Genomic DNA, 24427 nt, shown 5'->3' with positions numbered 1-24427 from the left:
AGAACCGAATCTAGAGGTGAGAAAATCGGTGATAAGCGGTGAGATGGGGGTCAGAGAGGTTCATGTTGCTCAGTCATATTGACCAATAAGATTTGGGCTTTGAAAGTACGGGTCCAAAGATGGCACCCGCTATTACGTGCGAAAAGCGAATGAGCTTTGAAGATGTATTTTCCGATTAATGTGAATGTGAAAAGCTAAAGTCTGATGGTACCACTTTCCACGTATTCCAGACTGACACTCTCTTACAGCAGGGAGGGAGTGCTACATTATTGGAGTTACTGACTTTCAGATGAGATGTTAAACGGGGGCCCAAAAGATCTCACGGCACGGTTTAAAGAGACGCAAGAGTGTTCTTCTTGGCATCTTAGACGACGATTTTCCCTCAGCCGATATCAGTAGAAGATGGTGCAGATTCGATGGGCTGAAGCACCTTTTCTGCACTGTGTGACTCTATGGGTCAAATTTTCCCGTACCGCCCGCCACAGGAATTGGAGCGGGCGAGGGGTGGACCATGGGAAGGTCCGTTGACCACGGGTGGGATTTTACAGTTTCGGGATGAGCGAGGTCGTAAAGTCCCGCCCTTTGGACTCTAAGTGGATGACCTGGTCATTATCACATTATTGTACATGGGATTTACTGGTACAATTTACCTACCAGCAACGCCTCTACTTTCTCAGAAGACTAAGGAAATTTGGCATCTCAGCTACGACTCTCACCAACTTTTACAGCTGCATCATAGAAAGCATTCTTTCTGGTTGTATCACAGCTTGGTATGGCTCCTGCTCTGCCCAAGACCACAAGGAACTACAAAAGGTCGTGAATGTAGCCCAATCCATCACGCAAACTAGCCTCCCATCCACTGACTCTGTCTACACTTCCCACTGCCTCGGCAAAGCAGCCAGCATAATTAAGGACCCCGTGCACCCCGGACATTCTCTCTTCCACCTTTTTCCGTTGGGAAAAAGATGCAAAAGTCTGAGGTCACGTACCAACCGACTCAAGAACAGCTTCTTCCCTGCTGCCATCAGACTTTTGAATGGACCTACCTTGCATTAAGTTGATCTTTCTCTACATCCTAGCTATAACTGTAACACTACATTCTGCATTCTCTCCTTTCCTTCTCTATGAACGGTATGCTTTGTCTGTATAGCGCGCAAGAAACAATACTTTTCACTGTATACCAATATATGTGATGATAATAAATCAAATCAAAATCAAATTACAACCAGGACTAACTTTTATACTTCATTGGCTGTAAAATGCTTTGGGATGTCCAAAGGCCATGATGAGTGTCTTACAAATAAAGTCTTTCTTAATGAAGGCAATGTCCTTTTTTGTCTGGATTTGAGAGCACACTCCCAATGGATAAGGCCTGAGCACAAACATAGACATCATAGAAATCCTACAGTACAGAAAGAGGCCATTCGGCCCATCGAGTCTGCACCGACCACAATCCCACCCAGGCCCTACCCCCATATATTTCGCACTAATCCCTCTAACCTACACATCTCAGGACACTGAGAGCAATTTTTAGCATGGCCAATCAACCTAACCCAGATATCTTTGGACTGTGGGAGGAAACCGGAACACCCGGAGGAAACCCACGCAGACACGAGGAGAACGTGCAAACTCCACACAGACAGTGACCCAAGCCGGGAATCGAACCCAGGTCCCTGGAGCTGTGAAGCAGCAGTGCTAACCACTGTGCTACCGTGCCGCTGAACACTTTGCATTCAGATGGCAAGAGGCAGCTCCAGAGAATGTGCTGTGACCTCTGCTGTAGGTCAGAGAGAGACAGATCCCCTCACATACCTGGAATGCAGAGTGTCGATGAGAAGATAGATTGCCTCATCGCAGATTGTGGAGGAGCAGATCACATACGCAATTCCCTGACCGTCTACCCTTCCGCTGTTTGTCCTGCTGTCTCGTCACTGAGGCTATCTCTCTGTGAGCTGGTGGCCACGCAACACAATGAGAAATTCTGCTTAGTCAGTTATTTGTATTATTTCCCTTTTTCCAACCGCTCACTGCGGGGACCCGCCAGACACAAGCGTGAGGCAGTAGCTTCTCTGTGACGGATGATCAAACAACCTGAAGCAGTTGGAATCCCCATTCGCTCTTGAAATGCTGGCCATGCAGTCGTATCAACATGAAACAAGCTCCCCGCACCCATTTAAAAAGCTTAGAACAAAACCCTTCCAGCTCCGTGACAGTCACAGAATCCCTACAGTTCAGAAGGAGGCCATTCGGCCCATCGAGTCTGTACCGCCCACGATCCCACCCAGGCCCTATTCCCGTAACCTCACACATTTACCCCGCTAATCCCCCCCACACTGGGGTCAATTTTTCATGGCCAATCAACCTAACCCGCACGTCTTTCGGACTGTGGGAGGAAACCGGAGCACCCGGAGGAAACCCACGCAGGCACGGGGAGAACGTGCAAACTCCACGCAGACAGTGACGCGAGGCCGGAATTGAACCCGGGTCCCTGGCGCTGTGACCCAGCCTCGGGTAAAGCAAAGCAAAATACATATTGGAATTCCTTTGCCTCTGACTGGTGACCACCAAAAAAACACTGAGGGCCAGAAGCTTCTTTGGGGCGAACAAGATGTTTTGAGAACCTGTTTTTGATATCACTGACACTGATCCATCGTTTATTTAATTCAAGCCAGCAGCCTCCTGGAGCCACACAACCTCCTGTTGCAAAGCTCCATTTCTCACAGCTCATCAATATTACATGCAAGGACAATACAAGGTGAGTACACTGCCTCCTCTGACACTATCTCCTTGTGTTTCACTGCCCATCAAGCGGCTTACATTCACAGCAACAGTTGTTGGGATTTAATTCTCCCTCCCCACCTCCTCCAAAAAGAAAGAAATTCAATGCTAACTTTCAGAAAAGAATTGGATGTGTAACTTGTAATATAATAATCATAGAATCCCCACAGTGCAGACGGGTGGCGCGGTAGCACAATGGTTAGCACTGCTGCCTCACAGCGCCAGGGACCCGGGTTCAATTCCCGGTTTGGGTCACTGTCTGTGTGGAGTTTGCACATTCTCCGCGTGTCTGCGTGGGTTTCCTCCCACAGTGCAAAGATGTGCAGGTTAGGTTGATTGGCCATGCTAAATTGCCCTTTAGTGTCCCAGAATGTGTAGGTTAGAGGGATTAATGGGGTAAATGTGTGGGGTTGGGATAGGGTCTAGGGTGGGATTGTTGTCAGTGCACACTCAATGGGCCGAATGGCCTCCTTCTGTGCTGTACAGATTCTATGGAATAAGGCATTCAGCCCATCGAGTCTGCACCAACTCTCCGAAAGAACAGCCCACCCATGCTCTGCCCTATCCCTATAGTCCCACATATTTAGCACAGCTAATCCACCTAACCTGTACATCTTTGGACACTAAGGGACAATTTACCGTGGCCTATCCACCTAACCTGCACATCTTTGGACACTAAGGGACAATTTAGCATGGCCAATCCACCTAACCTGTACATCTTCGGATACTAAGGGACTAATTTACCATGGCCAAAATACCTAACCTGCACATCTTTCGACTGTGGAAGGAAACCGCAGCACCCGGAGGAAACCCACGCAGCCACGGGGAGAATGTGCAAACTCCACACAGACAGTGACCCAAGCTGGGAATCAAACCCAGGTCCCTGGCACTGTGAGACAGCAGTGCTAACCACTGTGCCACCGTGCCACCCATAATGTGCGGGGCTGCCAGAAAAGAGCAGGGGAGTAGGTGGAACAAATTGGACAACTCTTTTAAAGAACCAGCAGGAGCCAGATGGGCTGAATAGACTCCTTCCCTGCTGTGAAGGGTGCATAAATAGGTGCTCAGCGCAGATAAGTAAATTGTGGGCTGCCTACCCAACACAGTCCTCCCTAATCTCGTTAAGAGTGTCACTCCGCACAGTGGTGATGGGAATTCCCAGACACATGACAAGGACCACTATTGCCACAGAACCAACATTGATGCTGCAAAATGTTCCAAATCTAGCTGTGGACTCACCGTAAGGTCATAATTGAGAAATCCCTGATTTACCCTTCAAGGGTTGTCAGGTGGTAAGATGATTCATGCCTGAGGGGAGAGACACTCAAACCAGGACGGGAAGTTTTTAAAGACAAATTGTTCACCAATCAGGCCACAGATACGGTGGCACAGTGGTTAGCACTGCTTCCTCTCAGCACCAGGGACCCGGGTTCGATTCCTGGCTCGGGTCGCTGTCCGTGCAGAGTCTGCACGTTCTCCCCGTGTCTGGGTAGGTTTCCTCCGGGTGCTCCGGTTTCCTCCCAGAGTCTGAAGGACGTGCTAGTTAGGCATATTGGCCGTGCTAAATTCTGAAGTTTTTTCAAGTTTATTTATTAGTCACAATTAAGGCTGCCATGAAGTAACTGTGAAATTTCCCTAGTCGCCACACTACAGCGCCTGTTCGGGTCAATGCACCCTAACCAGCATGTCTTTCGGACTGTGGGAGGAAACCGGAGCACCCGGAGGAAACCCCCGCAGACACGGGGAGAACATGCAGACTCCACACAGACAGTGACCCAAGTCGGGAATCGAACCCGGGTCCCTGTCACTGTGAGGCAGCAGTGCTAACCACTGTGCCATCGTAAATTCTCCCTCAGTGTACCCAGACAGGCACCGGAGTGTGGCGACTGGGGGATTTTCACAGTAACTTCATAGAACCATAGAACATTACAGCTCAGAAACAGGCCTTCTGGCCCTTCTTGTCTGTGCCGAACCATTTTTCGCCTAGTCCCACTGACCTGCACTTGGACCATATCCCTCCACACCCCTCTCATCCATGAACCCGTCCAAGTTTTTCTTAAATGTTAAAAGCATTGACCACTTTATCCGGCAGCTCATTCCACACTCCCACCACTCTCTGCGTGAAGAAGCCCCCCCTAATATTCCCTTTAAACTTTTCTCCTTTCACCCTTAACCCATGCCCTCTGGTTTTTACCACTTTATCCGGCAGCTCATTCCACACTCCATTGCAGTGTTAACGTAAGTCTTACTTGTGATACTGATAAATAAACTGTAAACTTCAAAAAAAGATGCAATGTTCTATATCAACACTAGCCACACCAATGTAAACAGCTTTCAGCGATAGGAGTATAAAAGTTAAACTAACAGTATTGTACAGGATAATAAGTTCACCAAAAGCTTATGAAAACACACATGTTTCCATCTGCTTTGGAAATGGCAAAGTTAGTGTGAGCACAATCCCTACCCAGCTTACCCCCCATTCCAAACAGAACCACAATTACAATTTCTCCTGTCATGTGGGATCCAATTGCAGAAGTGCACTTTTTCTTCAAACAGATTGCTTCTTACAATCAGTTTACTGGGGTTGACAGTTGTGAAAACACAGCTTGTCCGTATGTGTCCTTTGGTAGAGTTTTTCCCCTTTTAAATTGAGGATCTCGATCGCAATGTAAACTTTCAGCAGCTGCACATTTCCAGACATATAATTAAAATGAAAATTGTTACACCACAGCCTCCCGCCCTCCCTTCTCCGTTTACTCAAATTCTGGCCCCTGGTACATCAAATTTGCCCTCCGCTCCCACAGTAATGGCTCATGGAATTCCCCCCACCCCAAGGCCGCTCTGCCTCTCCGCTTCTTTCGTCCACCTTAAAGGCCCACCTCTTAGGCCAGTTAAGAACAGCTTCTTCCCTGCTGCCATCACTCTTGAATGAACCTACCTCATATTAAGCTGGTCTTTCTCTACACCCTAGCTATGACTGCAACACAATACTGGGCAGCACGATGGCACAGTGGGTTAGCACTGCTGCCTCCCAGTGCCAGAGACCCGGGTTCAATTCCGGCCTCGGGTCACTGTCTGTGTGGAGTTTGCACATTCTTCCCATGTCTGCGTGGGTTTCCTCCAAGTGCTCCGATTTCCTCCCACAGTCCAAAGATGTGCAGGTTAGGTTGATTGGCCGTGCTAAATTGACCCTAGTGCCAGGGTGATTAGCAGGGTAAATATGTGGGGTTACGGGGATTGGGCCGGGATGGGATTATGGTCGGTGCAGACTCGATGGGCCGAATGGCTTCATTCTGAACTGTAGGGATTCTATGATTCTGCACCCTCTCCTTACCTTCTCCCCTATGTACTCTATGAACGGTATGCTTTGTCTGTATAGCGCGCAAGAAACAATACTTTTCACTGTATACCGACACATGTGACAATAATAAATGAAATCAAAGCATTTCCTTCCTTCGGTCATTATCTGTTTTCCCTCAGCATCCTGGGAATTATTTGCTGGCATCAAAAGCGCTATGCAAATTCCAAGTAGTCCCTGCTGTTTTTCAAGGGCACACACTCCCCGAAGGTTAGACCCAGCGCAGTACTGAGGGAATGCTCCATTGCCGGGGGCACCATCTCTCAGATCAGACACTGCCCTCGCACGAGGATGGACACCAAAGATCGATGGTGTAATTTTGGAGAAAGGAAGGGGGAGCTTTCCCTTAGCCAATGTCATTTTCTAAAACAAATAGTGTGCTCCTTGCTACTTGCGTGACACTGCTGAGCTCAAACTGGTTTGCGACAACAGTGAGTTTAAAGTTTATTTATTAGTCAGAAGTAGGCTTACATTAACACTGCAATGAAGTTACTGTGAAAATCCCCAAGGCGCCACACTCTGGCGCCTGTTTGGGTCAATGCACCAAACCAGCACATCTTTCAGACTGTGGGAGGAAACCAGAGCATCCGGAGGAAACCCACGCAGACACGGGGAGAATGTGCAAACTCCACACAGGCAGTGACCAAAGCCGGGAATCGAACCCAGGTCCCTGGCGCTGTGAGGCAGCAGTGCTAACCATTGTGCTACCGTGCCGCATCTGGATCCCACCCCCAAAGTGCCCTCCCCTGCACCCCCTCCATCCCATCTATTTTCCTTAAAACCGACCCCTGTGAACAAGCTTTCAGCACCCAGCTGCCTCATGTAGAATCATCGAATCACTACCATGCTGAAGAGGCCATTCAGCCCATCGAGTTTGCACCGACACTCTGACAGAGCATCTTGCCCAGGCCCTATCCCCCGCTCTATCCCCAAAACCCCACATATTTAGCATGGCTAATCCATCTGACATAACGTGACTCAGTTTATTTTGTGTCTTGAACGTGCTAAGAATTAGTATTTATCAATAAAGGAACTTAAAAAAAGAATGAAAAAATTGTGCTAACAGGAGTGTATTAAGTAAGGATTCAGCTGACTGCACTTACATCTATACTTAGTGGGCATGCTTTGGGGATTTGTTTAACTCCTGCTAACCAGGTGAAACAAGGAGTCAGGATCTCTACAGAGGCAACTCTGTCTCCCGATCCTTGTTCACTTTACAAGCAAATCTCCCAGTTACTCATGGCCAACTCTGGAAGGGGGGAGGGGGGGGGGGGGGAGGCTGGGAGAATAGGACACCAGCTCTGGAGGGAGGAGGGGGACAGGGGGATGAGGACACCAGCTCTGGAGGGAGTAGGGGGACGAGGACACCAACTCTGGCCGGGGTAGAGAGGCTAGTACACTAGTTCTGGGGGGGGGTAGGGAGATGAGGACACTCGCTCTGGAGTGGGTGGGGAGATGAGGACACTCGCTCTGGAGGGGCTAGGGAGATGAGGACACTCGCTCTGGAGGGGGTAGGGAGATGAGGACACTCGCTCTGGGGGGGGGTAGAGAGGCTAGTACTCTCGCTCTGGAGGGGGTAGGGATGATAGGACACTAGCTCAGGGGTGGGGAGGAATAGGGAGATTAGTACACCAGCTCTGGAAGGGATAGGGAGACTAGTACACTAGGTCTGGAAGGGATAGGGAGACTAGTACACTAGGTCTGGAAGGGATAGGGAGACTAGTACACTAGGTCTGGAAGGGATAGGGAGACTAGTACACTAGGTCTGGAAGGGATAGGGAGACTAGTACACTAGGTCTGGAAGGGATAGGGAGACTAGTACACTAGGTCTGGAAGGGATAGGGAGACTAGTACACTCGGTCTGGAGGCGGTAGGGAGGTAGAGGGGATAGGACACTATCTCTGGAGGGTGGGGGGTAGGGAGATTAGGACACCAGCTCTGGAGGGGAGAGGGTGATAGGAGGAGGGGGTAGGGAAGTAGGGGGGGATTTGTACACTATCTCTGAAGGGATTTCCCTTCCCGCAGTCACTGCCAGGAACCTGCTGAGTATTTGCAGCGTTTTCTGTTTTGATATCAGCGGGTAAAGGGCAGTTCCCGCTCTCAATCTCGCTTCTTTACTTTCCGTTCCCGTTCTGTCTCAGACTGAGTGAGTGAGTGTGAGTGAAGTGGCTTCCCCCACTGCCCTGCTCCCACTGTTCATTCACTTCTCCCGCACAGAAACTCCTGGCAAAAATATAAACGATCCCTTCACCAGAGAGAGAAAAAAAATAAAACCTCCATTTAGCAAAGAGGAAAAAGTGACTTGGATTTCTAAGTTAAACAGGCGCTCAGTGAGAAAACTTTGGAAAGCAATTGGTATTTATATATATCTGTGTGTTGGTAGAAAATTACACTGTCGACTCACAACCCGGCAGGGAAAGGTGTTGCAGTTTTTAAATATAGCTGTCTAAGAGAGAGACGGGATTGGGGGAACAATTGTAGCTGTCTCTATTCATTGATAACACACACATGGACTGGTCTCTCCCTCTTTCTAAGAGAGAGATTTAAAAAGCAGCTTCTGTACACAGTACCCAAGCACTCAGTCCCTCTCCAGGACATGTTTTCCTATCACCAACCCCAGAGCTTCACAATCTCCCCCCCCCTCCCCTTTGTAAATTAACAAGGGAGGGGGGGATTTCAAGTCAGGCTTCCCACGTCTGTTTAATGTCTCAAGGTCTCTCTCCCCTGCCACCAGCCCCCCCCCCTCCTCACTGAAAGGTGCCGGTGGGAGAGGGGGGCACCCACCGGGAGAATGGTATTGCCCCCAGTTCCATGGAGGAGAAACCTTTTATTTTTAATACAACACAAAAGAGATTTTTTTAAAATCACACATTGATAAAATGATGGGGGATTGGACATCAGGACAAGGGAATATTCAGGACAAGGGAATATCAGGAGAAAGGAATATTGGGATAAGGGAATATTAGGACAAGGGGATATCAGGACAAGGGAATATCAAGACAAGGGAGTATTGGGACAAGGAAATAACAAGATAAAGGAATATCACGATAAGGGAATATCAGGATAAGGGAATATCAGGAGAAAGGAATATTGGGCTAAGGGAATATTAGGACAAGGGAATATTGGGACAAGGGAATAACAAGATAAGGGAATATTAGGATAAGGGAATATCAGGACAAGGGGATACCAAGACAAGGGAATATTGGGACAAGGATTAGCAGCAGAAACGGGAGCAAATGTAACAAAACATACATCTGGAAATGTTGAAGAAATTTACCTACCTGGATGTAACATACTTTGGAAATAAAAGATCACCAGGACAAATGATCCAAGACAAGTGACTAGGACCATGCGGCATTTTCTGCTCATCCTCATGATATCCAGGAGCCCCTGTTTCATGGCTGGGCTGTGTGTGTTGCTGATGCTGAGTGCTGGCTCTGCCGCTCTCCTCCGCTGCTTCCTTCCTTCCCTCCCTCTTTCTCTCTCTCACACACACTCACTCACTCCAGCTGCCAGCGCAGCGGCAGCCCCAGACACCGAGCCCCGTTCCTGTTCATCCTTCCCCCTTCCCCTCCCCTCTCCGCCGCCTCTGAACAGGGGCAATGCCAGCCTCCTGTACACACGGGGCGGTCCCTCTCCCTCCCTCCCTCTCTCTCTCTGCCTTGCTGGCAGTGCAGTACCCGCTCGGTCCTAGCGCTCGCTGGAATTTCTACCAGGCAAACAGATCCAAAACTTCAAAACAAACCCCAAACCTATCTGGCTGAAATCTTTATTGTGTTTGTTCATTTGATTTGATTTGATTTATTATTGTCACATGTATTAACCTAGTGAAAAGTATTGTTTCTTGCGCGCTATACAGACAAAGCATACCGTTCATAGAGAAGGAAATGAGAGAATGTAGTGTTACAGTCATAGCCAGGGTGTGGAGAAAGATCAACTTAATGCAAGGTAAGTCCATTCAAAAGTCTGACAGCAGCAGGGAAGAAGCTGTTCTTGAGTCGGTTGGTTGGTTCAGACTTTTGTATCTTTTTCCCGATGGAAGAAGGTGGAAGAGAGAATGTCCGGGGTGGGTGGGGTCCTTAATTATGTTGGCTGCTTTTCCGAGGCAGCGGGAAGTGTAGACAGAATCAATGGATAGGAGGCTGGTTTGCGTGATGGATTGGGCTACATTTACGACCTTTTGTAGTTCCTTGCGGGTCTTGGGCAGAGCAGGAGCCATACCAAGCTGTGATACAACCAGAAAGGATGCTTTCTGTGGTGCATCTGTAAAAGTTGGTGAGAGTCGTAGCTGACATGCCAAATTTCCTTCATAGGACGTGGGCTCCGTTGGAGTTGCCCAGCCCTATTTGCCCTTGGTCTTTTTAAAGTTTAAAGTTTTAAAGTTTATTTAGTAGTGTCACAAGTAGGCTTACATTAACACTGCAATGAAGTTACTGTGAAAATCCCCTAGTCGCCACACTCTGGCGCCTGTTCAGGTACACTGAGGGAGAATTTAGCACGGCCAATGCACCTAACCGGCATGACATTCGGACTGTGGGAGGAAGCCCGGGCACCCGGAGGAAACCCACGCAGACACGGGGAGAACGTGCAAACTCCACACAGACAGTGACCCGAGCTGGGAATCGAACCCAGGTCCCTGTGGCGCTGTGAGGTAGCAGTGCTAACCACTGTGCCGCCCACCACTGCCTTGATTCCTGGGACTCGATCAATGAAATTGAATCATAGAATCCCTACAGTGCAGAAAGACGCCATTCGGCCCCTCGAGTCTGTGCTGACTCTCTGACAGAGGGGCAAATTTTCCAGTTCCGCCCGCCACGGGAATCGAAGCGGGTGAGGGGTGCACCATGGAAAGGTCTGTTGACCTCGGGCGGGATTTTCCGTTTTCAGGCCTATCACGGCCTGGAAATCCCTCCCCCAGAGTGTCTTACCCAGGCCTATAACCCTGCACATTTACCATGGCTAATCATAGAATCCCTACAGTGCTGAAGGAGGCCTTTCAGCCCATCGGGTCTGCACCAACTCACCCAGGCCCTAACCCTGTAACCCCATATATTTACCCCGCTAATCTCTCTTTCCTACGCATCCCGGGGCAATTTAGCATGGCCGATGCAGCTAACCCGTGCATCTTTGGACTGTGGGTGGAAACCGGAACACCCGGAGAAAACCGACGCAGACACGGGGAGGATGTGTAGACTCTGCACAGACAGTGACCCAAGCCGGGAATCGAACCCGGGACCCTGGCGCTGTGAGGCAGCAGTGCTAACCACTGTGCCACCGTGCCGCCCATAAGCCATCTAATCTACACATCTCTGGACACTTAGGGGCACTTTACCATGGCCAATCCACCTAACTTGCACATCTTTGGATGAATCTGTAAATTGCAAAGCTCCAGACTCAGTGGGAAAGGCAAGGTTTTGAGGAGATATCATTCCAGCGTTGTTAATTAAATTAGGATCCTCCCTTATCCATCAATCAACATCACTGAAAACAAATTCCTTCTCACCTTGCTGTTTGTGGGATCTTCCTGTGCATGGTTCTGACATAGTGACAGTGACTGCATTTCAAAAACAAGTACTTCATTGACTGTAAAGCACTTTGGGATATCTGTAGTAGTGATAGGTGCTATATAAATGCAAATTTTTATTTTTCTTAACATTGGCCAAGACAAACTACTTCACTTAGTCTAGAAGTGCAGAGACAGAGGACACTGTCTGAAGGGTAGTCGGTATTAGGTAACAGAGAAACATAGGAACCAGGAGCAAGAGTAGGCCATTCGGCCCTGAGAGCCTGCTCCGCCATTCAATATGATCATGGCTGATCCTCGATCTCAAAGCCATTTTCCCGCTTTCTCCCAGACCCCTTGATGCCATTAACATCTAAAAAATGATTTATCTCTTTCTTGAATACATTCAGTGACTTGGCCTCCACAGCGCTCTGTGGTAAAGAATTCCACAGATACACTACCCTCTAAGTGAAGAAATATTTCCTCATCTCGTCCCTAAATAGTCTACCCCATATCCTGTGCCCCCTGGTTCTAGATTCCCCAACCAAGGAAAACATCCTCCCTGCATCCAGACTGTCCAGAAATGTTGGAATTTTATACATTCAATCAGATCTCCTCACATCCTTCTAAACTCGAGTGAATATAGGCCCATTTGAACCAATCTCTCCTCGTAGGACAGACAAGCCGTAGGACAGAACATCCTCTGCACTTCCTCTTTGGTAAGTATATCCTTTCTTAAGTAGGGAGATCAAAACTGCACACAATACTGCAGGTGTGATCTCACCAAGGCCATGTATAACAGCAATAAGACCTCCCTACTTCTGAACTCAAATCCTCTTGCAATGGAGGCCAACATACATTTGTCTTCCTAATTGTTTGCTGCACTTGCGTCTCCACTTTCACTGACCAGTGTCCAAGGACACCCACATCCACACTTCCCAATATATCACCATTTAAATAATACTCTTCCTTTCTGTTTTTCACACCAAAGTCCAAAGGGACGGCACGGTGGCACAGTGGTTAGCACTGCTGCCCCCCAGTGCCAGGGATCTGGGTTCAACTCCCGGCTTGGGTGACTGTCTGTGCGGAGTCTGCACGTTCTCCCCCTGTCTGCGTGGGTTTCCTCCGGGTGCTCCGGTTTCCTCCCACAGTCCAAAGATGTGCGGGTTAGGTTGATTGGCCATGCTAAATTGACCTTAGTTTCGGGGGGATTAGCAGGGTAAATACATGGGATTACGGGGATTGTTGTCGGTGCAGGCTTGATGGGCTGAATGGCCTCCTTCTGTACTGTAGGGATTCTATGATTCATTTCTACGATTCTATGTGTAGGTTAGGTGGAAAAATGGAATAAATGTGTGGGGCTACGGCGATAGGGCAGGGGGATGGGCCTGGGTAAGATGTTCTGTTGGAGAGTCTGTGCACACTCGATGGGCTGAACGGCCTCCTTCTGCACTGTAGGAATTCTATGATTCTAAGTGCATAACTTCACTTTAGCTGTGTTGTACTGCATTGCCATGTGATTGCCCACTCAACATGTCTGAATCATCTTGAAGCCTCTTTGCATCCTCCTCACATCTCACAATCCCACCCAGTTTTGTGTCATCAGCAAATTTGGAAATATTGCATTTGGTTCCCTCATCCCGGTCATGTATAATTATTGTGAACAGCTGGGGCGCAAGCACTGATCCCTGCAGTAACGGCAGCACGGTGGCACAGTGGTTAGCACTGCTGCCTCATAGCGCCAGGGACCTGCGTTCGATTCCTGGCTTGGGTCACTGTCTGTGTGGAGTTTGCACGTTCTCCCCGTGTCTGCGTGGGTTTCCTCCGGGTGCTGCAGTTTCCTCCCACAGTCCAAAGATATGCGGGTTAGGTTGATTGGCTATGATAAATTGTCCCTTAGTGTCAGGGGATCAGCAGGTAAATATGTGAGGTTAAGGGAATAGAGCTTGGGTGGAATTGTGGTCGATGGGCTGAATGTCCTCCTTCTGCACTGTAGGGATTCTTTGATTCTAACTGCCTGACATTGAGAGAAAGACCCATTTATTCCTACTCTCTGTTTTCTGTCTGTTAACCAATTTTCGATCCAGGCTATTACATGGCCCCATATCCCACGTGCCTTAATTTTCCCGCTAACCTCTTATCAAGAACCTTCTGAAAGTCCAAATGCACCACATCCACTGGTTCTCCCTTAATTAGCCCAGCGAGAATAAGTTCTAAACTATTGTATTGGGTGGAACAAGCAAGTGGGCGATCGATGGAACAGATTCCCTCAGGGAATGATGGAAGCAGTTATTATCGATTCATTCAAATTCAAATTTAGATAAGAGTTCTCCCAGTAAATAATATTTTGAGACACAGTGCGTGAGTCATTTGAGACATGACAGACAGTGAGTGTAGCAGGTGTGGGAGTAACAAGTCACTTTGGGAGCCGTGCTTTTCCAAAGCTTTCCAGCTCTTGGGGTTTTCCTCATCCCAGGTCTGTTGCTACTGATGACTGATCGTTAGAAACAGATAGTTATGATTAGTTAACACCGTGACTCTTGTGTCACATGTCCATCAGAATGGTAGAGATGGTAGATGAGCCTTGGGTTTATTTTTTAAACCAGCGGTTCCTATGTTTACATTGTCATCTCATCGCAGAACGGGTTGGAGATAGGACTGTACCTGTATCCTTACTATTTACTCCATCCTCGAAGCTCACCTCGTGCTGGCCTCAGGGCTATGCGATTAACGCTGAATAAATCAGAAAATCCATAGAATCCCGAACAAGCAGAAACATTGAAGATAGGAGCAGGAGGAGGCCATTTAGCCCTTCGCACCTACTCCGCCAATCATGGCTGATCACCCAACTCAATAGCCTAATCCTGCTTTTTCCCCTTAACCTTTGATCCCATTTGCCCCCAAGAGCTATATCCAGCCACCTCTTGAATACATTCAAGAGGCCATTCGGCCCATCAAGCCTGCACTGACAGTATCTTACCTGGGCCCTCTCCCTGCCCTATCCCCAAAAAATAAGATGGCGCCGGAGCGTGGGGACTTCTTGCAAGCTGTCCTCAGCATGCCCTCTAATTTTACCTTCTACTCGCGTTCTATGCTTCTAAAACTCTACTCTTAACTCTTTTAAACTCCCTAATAATGCTCTTTTAAAATCTCTGACAGATTTGGTGATCTTTCTCTTCACCCTATCGGTAACTGTAACACTATATTCTGCACTCTCTCCTTTCCTTCTACCCTACACACTCTATGAACAGTATGCTTTGTCTGTATAGCACACACGAAACAATGGAATCATAGAATCCCTACAGTGCAGAAGGAGGCCATTTGGCCCATCGAGTCTGCACCGACCACAATCCCACCCAGGCCCTATCCCCGTAACCCCACATATTTACCCCGCTAATCCCCCTGACACTAGGGTCAATTTAGCAAGGCCAATCCACCTAAGTCGCACGTCTTTGAGGTGCGGGAGGAAACCGGAGCACCCGGAGGAAACCCACGCAGACACGGGGAGAACGTGCAAACTCCACACAGACAGTGACCCGAAGCCGGAATTGAACCCAGGTCCCTGGCGCTGTGAGGCAGCAGTGCTAACCATTGTGCCAACGTGCCACCCCAGCCAAGCACCGTCAAGTAGGTAACTCACCTGTTGTAAAGGGTCATCTGGACTCGAAACGTCAGCTCTTTTCTCGCCTTACAGATGCTGCCAGACCTGCTGAGATTTTCCAGCATTTTCTCTTTTGGTCTTAAAATGAAGTATTTGCATAAATGAAGTAAACGGTGTTAAGCATACCCAGGATCGCTCACCTTACTTAGAGAAGATAAAGCCATCCTTCAAATAGCGTCTGCGAGGGTACAGCATTGGGTTTTATTGTTCGGCGTTTATGAATCTACCCTCCGACAGAGCCTGGGGACGCAAATATCAAACGCAGACCCCTTGAGCTGTCTCCCACTACTGGATAGTACGCCACCCCCGCCAGTGTCACCTCTGCCTGGGATTTCCCCAACACATTACTCGTATCATCATGACAGATGAAATACTGGACTCAGAAGGATCCAACGTTGTCCAGAGTTAAGAAAGTGATTCTTCCTGGCTGGTGTTACGATACAGTGTCTGAACAACTAAAATCTTTTCCAACAAGGAAGGATGAATTGAGGTGTGGAGACAGCGTCCTCCTGTGAGGAGCGAGGGTGACCGTCCCCATGCCCGCAGGAAGTTACTATTGGTGAAACTGCGCAGCGCCCACCCAGGGACGTCCAAGATGTTGGATTCACAGCTCTGTGTGGTGGCCCGGGTTAGACACAGACATAGAAAGTATGGTTAACCGGTGCAACCAACGCCAGGTGCAACAAAAGTTACCCTCAGCAGCCCCGATACACCCTTGGGAGCAGCCAGGTGGGCCATGGGTAAGACTCCACATTGATTTTGTAGGCCCACGCTTGGCCACAATGTCCCTACTTGTAGTCGACACACACTCAAAATGGCTAGACATCCATGAAATTAAATCCACGACTCCTTCTGTAACAGTGGAAAAGTTAAGGCAAACCTTTGCCACTCATGGTTTGACGGATTAAAGTCCAACATGTTTATTTGGTAGCACGAGCTTTCGGAGTGCTACTCCTTCATCAGGTGCCTGATGATGGAGCGGTGCTCCGAAAGCTCGTGCTACCAAATAAACCTGTTGGACGTTAACCTGGTGTTGTGAGACTTCTTACTGTGCCCACCTCAGTCCAACGCCGGCATCTCCACATCAGGTTTGTTGGAGGTGCTGGTTTCGGACAATGGGATACCACTTACCAGCGAGGAGTTCCAGCTTTACATGTCGTCAAATGGCATCAGGCATATACGTACCACACCAAACCACTCCATCTCAAATGGATTGGCAGAGAACACAGTGGCCACCTGATACTCACAGCCCCCCCCCCCCCCCCCCCCACCCCACCCCCACCCCACCTCACCACCACAGGTGAAGTCCCATGGGCGCACATCACTGCTGGTCCTTAAAAGCAGAGACAAGGCGCCATGGACTCTAAGGTGGACCAAGGAGACGGGCACCATCTGCAAACTTACCTCCAGAGTGCCCATGGGCAAAGCAGCCCATGTCAAGATGCAGAGGGCGGGGATCCTTCAAGGGAGATAGAGGTTGGGGGGGAATGCTGGAAAATCAAGGCAGATCTGGCAGCATCTGTCTAATTCAGTGTTTTGTCCGGTGGCATTTTCTCAAAATTGCACAGTGTGATGGATCAGATCTGAAAAGCCAAAACTGCCAACATCCCAGCCACCTGTTCCCACCTGAATAAACAGTTCGAACGCCGATGAGGATCACACAGCCAGCTGGAGGGGCGGGGCCCAGGCACAGTGGCAACGCCAGGAGATCCAATCTCAAAGTTAAATATAAGGCCTCCCCCTCAAGGACATGGGGACCTCCAACGGCTAAAGGGATCAAACCCACATGCGGAAGGAGAGTGACCCCCAATGGAGGAGGGTAACCCTCCCTGCCAGTGCTCCCTGCAGGTGCTCCCTGCCAGTGACCCATGCCAATGCCCCCTTGAATTGTCCCCTGTCAGTGCCCCATGCCAATGCCCCTGGCATTGCCCCAGCATTGCCCCATGCCAGTGCCAGGGTGTGGAGCAATGCTCAGGCACGTCCAGCATCCCTGAACCAGATCATCTGGTTATTATCACAGTGCTGTTTATGGGATCTTGCTGTGTGCAAATTGGCTGCCGCACTCCCTACATCACACCTGTGATTACCCTTCCAAAAGCACTTAATTAGCTGCAAAGTGCTTTGAAATGTCTGGTGGTCGTGAAAAACATTATAAATGGAAGTGTTTCCTTTTCTCTAATCGGGACATTTGATGGCACGGTGAAATGGAATGTTAATGTTGGCTATAAATCCATTTTAATATTGAATAAATCCAATTAAAGACATCTTTTTTAAATTGCTGATTGGGTAACAGAGAGAATTTGTGTTCACAATCTCAGCAGCACAGTTTGAGAATTTGAATTCTGATGCAATATCAATCGAGTCAAGACAAATAGGCTTTTATTCGCAAGAACTTGGAGCCATCCCGGTCGGAGATCTGGTCTGAACTGAAGGCTAGGGGGAGGAGCCACCGCCTTTATACCCGGACCAGGGGGAGGAGACTTGGGCGGAACCGACAGGGATGTGCCACATACACAGGTAATAATAAATACTAACTAACAGTGGTTAACCACCACAGATAACAGTGGTTTACCGCAAATTCTGTTTCAGAATTCTGGATATGAAATAAAGAGTGTTGGTAAATGTTGATGTGAATCTGTTGCAAAAACTCGTGACTCCAGACCCACATCAACATCAAAGAACAGAGGACAGTGCAGCACAGGAACAGGCCCTTCGGCCCTCCAAGCCTGCGCAGACACATGACGTCTTTCTAAACTAAAGACCTTTCGCCTCTTTTCCCTTGGTCCTTTTCCCTTTATTCCCGGCCTATTCATGTATCTGTCAAGATGCCTCTTAACCGTTGCTGTTGTATCTGCTTCTGCCACCTCCCCTGGCAGCGCCTTCCAGGCACTTACTGCCCTCTGTGTAAAAAAACCTGCCTCTCACATCTCCTTTAAACTTTCCCCCTTTTACCATGAAACCCATGTCCCCTAGTAATTGACATTTCTACCCTGGGAAAAAGACTTTGACTCTCCATTCTATCCGTGCCTCTCGTAATTTTAATGATGCTTCATTGAAGCCCTTACGTGTACATTTAGTGCTCAATTTAAGGGCCTCATCCCACTGACGCTGGCATTAAACATAGAAACATAGAAGATAGGAGCAGGAGGAGGCCATTCGGCCCTTCGAGCCTGCTCCGCCATTCATCACGATCATGGCTGATCGTCCAACTCAATAGCCTAATCCTGCTTTTTCCCCATAACCTTTGATCCCATTCGCCCCAAGTGCTGTATCCAGCCGCCTCTTGAATACATTCAACGTTTTGGCATCAACTACTTCCGGTGGGAATGAATTCCACAGGCTCACCACTCTTTGGGTGAAGAAATGTCTCCTCACCTCCGTCCTAAATGGTCCACCCCGAATCCTCAGACTGTGACCCCTGGTTCTGGACACTCCCACCATCAGGAACATCCTTCCTGCATCTACCCTGTCTAGTGCTCCGGTTTCCTCCCACAGCTGCTCCCGCCATGGGCTTAATTGGGGTGGAGGCAAAAAGGCAGCACAGGGTCAGAGCCCACACCCTCTCAAAAGCCCCCCTCACCCCCCCCCCCCCCCCCCCACCCCTCCTCCCCCCTCCCCGCACCACCACCACAGGAGAGGATACAAGATCCCAGCCATTGTTGGTTGTGCACTGAACCATTTTCAAATTCTGCCTTGTCACCTTCACCCCTTCACCCTCCCTCACACCGCGCCCTGGAGATTTGCCCAACATTTGGCCAGATATTTCAAAGTCTGAATGTGAGAAGTTCTCTCGGATCAGCAGTGGCTCATTAATTCCAGTTCCATCAGTAACCATCAATGTAATGAGTTCATTGGGCCCATTCTGCCTCTCAGTGCAAAATATCATGTCTCACACGGCCAACCTGGGCTGTTTCTGGGTGACGCTACGGGCACTGCAGTTAATGAGGCCTGACTCTGGCTCCAACACTTGGTGTGGAGATGTGCTGGTGGTGACGCTGGGGTTGGGGACGTTGGGGTCCAACACTTGGACCAGACGAGCCACCCCCTGCACATTCCTACTTCCCCTTCAGCTCCAGTGTAGATCACTCGATGTCTAACAGTCGGATCTGAATGAGGTCACTGTGTTCAAACTGACACACAGGGCGGCACGGTGGCACAGTGGTTGGCACTGCTGCCTCACAGCGCCAGGGACCCGAATTCAATTCTGGGCCTATCCCAGCGATGCCCACATCCCATAAATGAAGATTTTTAAGAAATGACCGTGCAAAGCTCACAAGGATCATGTAACTAAAACCGCAAGGCAAACGGCAACATGTTCCAATCAGAGTTTAATCCTGCTGTGGAAATATAACGACAACTTGTATTTATATAGCACCCCGAACATAATAAACTTCCCCAAGATGATTCACGAGAGCCTTACAATGTAAAATTGTGGGGCGGCATGGTGGCACGGTGGTTAGCACTGCTGCCTCACAGCACCAGGGACCTGGGTTCGATTCCCAGCTTGGGTCATTGTCTGTGTGGAGTTTGCACGTTCTCCCCGTGTCTGCGTGGGTTTCCTCCGGGTGCTCTGGTTTCCTCCCACAGCCTGAAAGATGTGCCTGTTTGATGCGTTGGCCGTGCTAAATTTTCCCTCAGTGTACCCGAACAGGCACCGGAGTGTGGCGACTCGGAGATTTTCGCAGTAACTTCATTGCAGTGTTAATATAAGCCTACTTGTGACACTAATAAATAAATTTTAAACTTTAAACACAATGAGAATATATTCTGAATGCTGCTTGAGTCTTGAAAGAGGGGAACTGGGAGGAGAAGGTTTGCCACAGGGCGTGGCGACTAGGGATTGTTCACAGTAACTTCATTGGAGTGTGAATGTACACGCCTGCTCAGGTACACTGAGGGAGAGTTTAGCATGGCCAATGCACCAAACCAGCACGTCTTTCAGACTGTGGGAGGAATCCGGAGCATCCGGAGGAAACCCACGCAGACACAGAGAGAACGTGCAGACTCCACACAGACAGTGACTCAAGCTGGGTATTGAACCCATGTGAGGCAGCAGTTCAAGTTCTTGAGCATCAAGAACTCAAGCTTCTTCCCTGCTGCTGTCAGACTTTTGAATGGACTTACCTCGCATTAAGTTGATCTTTGTCTACACCCTAGCTATGACACTACATTCTGCACTCTCTCCTTTCCTTCTCTATGTACGGTATGCTTTGTCTGTATAGCGCGCAAGAAACAATACTTTTCATTGTATACTTGATGCGCATCAATTTGACACGAGGCACAAAGCTTCGGTAAAAGAAGGCTTTTATTAACTAACAATGGAACTATCAGAACTTTAACACACTATCCCAGACTGAAGAGGTCCCGCCCGAGCAGGGGGTCTTATACCTCTCCCAGGAGGCGGAGCCCGACTGGGATGTGCCACAACAGTTACAACCACAGGTGTATCATAGAAACATAGAAACCCTACAGTGCAGAAGGAGGCCATTCGGCCCATCGAGTCTGCACCGACCACAATCCCACCCAGGCCCTACCCCCACATATTTTACCCGCTAATCCCTCTAACCTACGCATCCCAGGACTCTAAGGGACAATTTTTAACCTGGCCAATCAACCTAACCCGCACATCTTTGGACTGTGGGAGGAAACCGGAGCACCCGGAGGATACCCACGCAGACACGAGGAGAATGTGCAAACTCCACACAGACAGTGACCCGAGCCGGGAATCGAACCCGGGACCCTGGAGCTGTGAAGCAGCAGTGCTAACCACTGTGCTACCGTGCCGCCCACCCTAGCCCAACAACAACATTAGAACAATCCCACAGTGGGAACCAACGATGGTTCACCACAATACTAATACATGTGACAATAATAAATCAAATCAAATCAAATCAAAATCTAACCAGTGGGCCACCGTGCCGCCCCCAAGTGTCGGTTTGAACGCAGCGAGCTCATTGTGACTACCTGTGACTAATAAATAAACTTTACTTTACTGTTTAAATTGTTCTGTACTTGCTGTGTGATAGGAGCAACTTCACGAGATCAGCCAATTGGAGCAGTTGTAAGCGAGGGTATAATATCATTATAGCTGGTTCTCTGTTTGCTCACTGAGTTAGGAAGGTCTGAATGTTGGGATGTAAGCTGGATAAAGGCCACCGGGAGGCGAGGGGAGTTAAAGGCACAAATCTCCATTCACACTCAGAACCCAGCTGAAAATGTATAAACACATTATCACACAGATAGTGCTCTGGGAATCCTCTGGATTAGGATCAGGAGTAGGCCACTCTGCCCCTCGAGCCTGTTCCGCCATTCAATAAGATCCCAGCTGATCTGATTGTAACCTCAGCCCCACATTCCCGCCCACCCCCGATAACCTTTCACCCCCTTGTTAATTAAGAATTTATCTGGTTCTGCCTTCAAATTATTCAAAGACTCTGCTTCCACCGCCTTTTGAGGAAGAAAGTTCCAGAGATTCACAACCCTCAGAGAGAAAAGAATTCTCCTCATCTCTGCCTTAAATGGGTGAGCACAGAAAGAAGTCTCACAACACCATTATTTTTAACCAGTAACTCCCCGAGTTCCAGAATCTCCCACAAGATGAAACATCCACCCTGTCAACACCCCTCAGCATCTTGTGTGTTTCAATCAGGTCACCTCTTACTCTTCTACATTGCAGTGGATACAAGCCCAGCCAGTCCAACATTCCTTCAGTAGACAACCCACCCGTTCCTGGTATTAGTCCAGTTGACCCTCTCTGAACTGCTTCCAACGCTTTTCATAGAATCATAGAATTGCAGAATCCCTACAGTGCAGAAGGAGGCCATTCGGCCCACTGAGCCTGCACCGACAACAATCCCACCCAGGTCCTATTGCTGTAACCCCATGTATTTACCCTGCTAGACCCCTGACACTAAAGGGCAATTTATCATGGCCAATCCACCCAACCCTCACATCTTTGGAACCACTCAGTTCAAGGGCAGTTAAGGATGGCCAACAAATGCTGGCTTTGCCAGCGACACTTACACCTCCTCAAAGTGATGGCGACCCCAGTCTCCACCACAAGTTTTACTCAGGAACTTAGAGGCTCTTGTGACTTTAGGATGATCACACCCATAACCAGAGACGGTGAGATGGATTGGCCATGCTAAACTGCCCCTTCGTGTCCAAAGATGTGCAGGTTAGGTGATTGGCCATGCGAAACTGCCCCTTAGTGTCCAAAGATGTGCAGGTTAGGTGATTGGCCATGCTAAATTGCCCCTTAGTGTCCAAAGATGTGTAGGGTAGCTGGATTGGCCATGGTAAATGTGTGGGATTATGAGGATAGGGCGGGAGAGAGGGCCAGGGTAAGACTCTCTGTCAGAGAGTCGATGCAGACTCGATGGGCCGAATGGCCTCTTCTGTACTGTTGGGATTCTATGCTTCTAAGGAGCGGGGCTCTGTTGAATGGAACAGGATCTGAATGGAAGGCTGGGTTTCAGTGAAGGAAGGAAACTCTCAATGAAGGAAGGACCGTAATTTTTCCGATCTATCCTCCCAGTCCGAGTAAGAAGAAAGTGGGTCTTTACCTGTCTCTCATGGTTTATATCTGTGTGTGGATGTCAATGAGTAAGGGGCTGTAAGATAGGTTACATCTCTGACTTGGCAGAGACTGGACTAGCTGGGTTCTGATTTGAGTCACTCACTTCCAGTAAGGTAGATGTGAATTACTTGCGGCAGGGAGAGATTAATATCGAAGTAACAGCATCAGCAACTGGTCAGGAATAATATTTGCTTTCATCTGGTCAGGAGACGCAGATGCATCGTAAGGAAAATCTTTATTGGAAGTGTAACCACACTGACATTCCAGGAAAGAGGAAATTATTCCAAAGGATGTGTAAATATTGTAAGGTTGAAGATGCACTTTTATTCCGTGCACTGGCTGTTGTACCAGCAGAGGGAAGGCCGAACAGTCCCTTGAGCCTGTGCTACTGTTCCATGGTCCGCACCTCACTCCATTCACCCACTTTCACTCCATGTCTTTTGCTGCGTTTTAACACAGCGAGCGGTAATGATCTGGAACTCACTCCTACGAGGGTGATGGAAGCAGAAACAGTGAATGATTTATTTCCAAAGGCAATTGGATGGACGCTTGAAGGGAATAAACTAACAGGGCTATGAGGATTCTTAAAAAAATTATTATTGTCACAAGTAGGCTTACAGCTGTCGCTGCGAATCAGTCCTTCCAGGAGAAACGCTTACCCCTAATCTCAGTAGCAGAGGTAAATGTGCTTGCACTGATAAATATTCAACACCCCTGAGAGGTGATTGTAAGCAATTAACTTCAACGCGTCATGAACAACCTTGCTTAAGTTACCGGGTCTTTGTTTAAAGTTTATTTATTAGTGTCACAAGTGAAGCTTACATTAACAATGCAATGAAGTTACTGTGAAAATCCCCGAGTCACCACAGTCCGGCGCCTGTTCGGGTACACTGAGGGAGAATTTAGCACGGCCAATGCACCTAACCAGCACGTCTTTCGGACCGTGGGAGGAAACCGGAGCACCCGGAGGAAACCCATGCAGACACGGGGAGAATGTGCAGACTCTGCACAGATAATGACCCAAGCCGGGAATCGAACCCACATCTCTGGCGCTGTGAGGCAGCAGTGCTAACCACTGTGCCCTCCGCGCAAGATAGAGCGGGGAATAGAACTGATCGGATTGCTCTGCAGAGGGTCGGCACAGACTTGATGAGCTGAATGGCCTCCTCCTGTGGCACCATAACTCCATGTCCGAACTAAACTCCGTTGATCTCAATGTAGAAAGGTTTGGCTTTTCCCCCAGTATCAACAGCCCATGAGGAGCGAAAGTGCCAGTTATTTAGTCCCCATTGTTCGAATAAATGTTTCTGAATTTCTCTCTGCAATGGCTTGTCTCCAGTTTTGAGATTATGTCCCTGATCTCTTGTTTCCCCACCAGATGAAATTGTTTCTCCCTATCCTTATCGAATCCTTTTTAACATTTTAATCTCCTCGATCACCCCACAAGAAGTGGTATGGTGGCACAGTGGTTAGCACTGCTGCCTCACAGTGCCAGGGATCTGGGTTCGATTCCCGGCTTGGGTCACTGTCTGTGTGGAGTTTGCACAT

General features: G+C 48.7%; 2 protein-coding genes across 2 annotated transcripts in view; both read right to left on the bottom strand.

Moving 5' to 3' along the window:
- chst11 (carbohydrate (chondroitin 4) sulfotransferase 11) overlaps window positions 1-9724 on the bottom strand; it is a 186627-nt gene extending 176903 nt beyond the window's left edge. Inside the window, exon 1 of the mRNA XM_078219671.1 lies at window positions 9418-9724. Within this exon, the coding sequence (XP_078075797.1) occupies window positions 9418-9535 (118 nt within the window). The 5' untranslated portion in view covers window positions 9536-9724. The remainder of the gene's footprint in view (window positions 1-9417) is intronic.
- LOC144498487 (host cell factor 1-like) overlaps window positions 1-24427 on the bottom strand; it is a 467986-nt gene that overhangs the window by 209170 nt on the left and 234389 nt on the right. The window lies entirely within an intron of this gene.

Source organism: Mustelus asterias, chromosome 9 (assembly GCF_964213995.1).
Source record: "Mustelus asterias chromosome 9, sMusAst1.hap1.1, whole genome shotgun sequence".
Lineage (NCBI taxonomy): Eukaryota > Metazoa > Chordata > Chondrichthyes > Carcharhiniformes > Triakidae > Mustelus > Mustelus asterias.
Note: the sequence above shows the minus strand (reverse complement) of the source record. Positions and strands in the feature narration are given on the sequence as shown.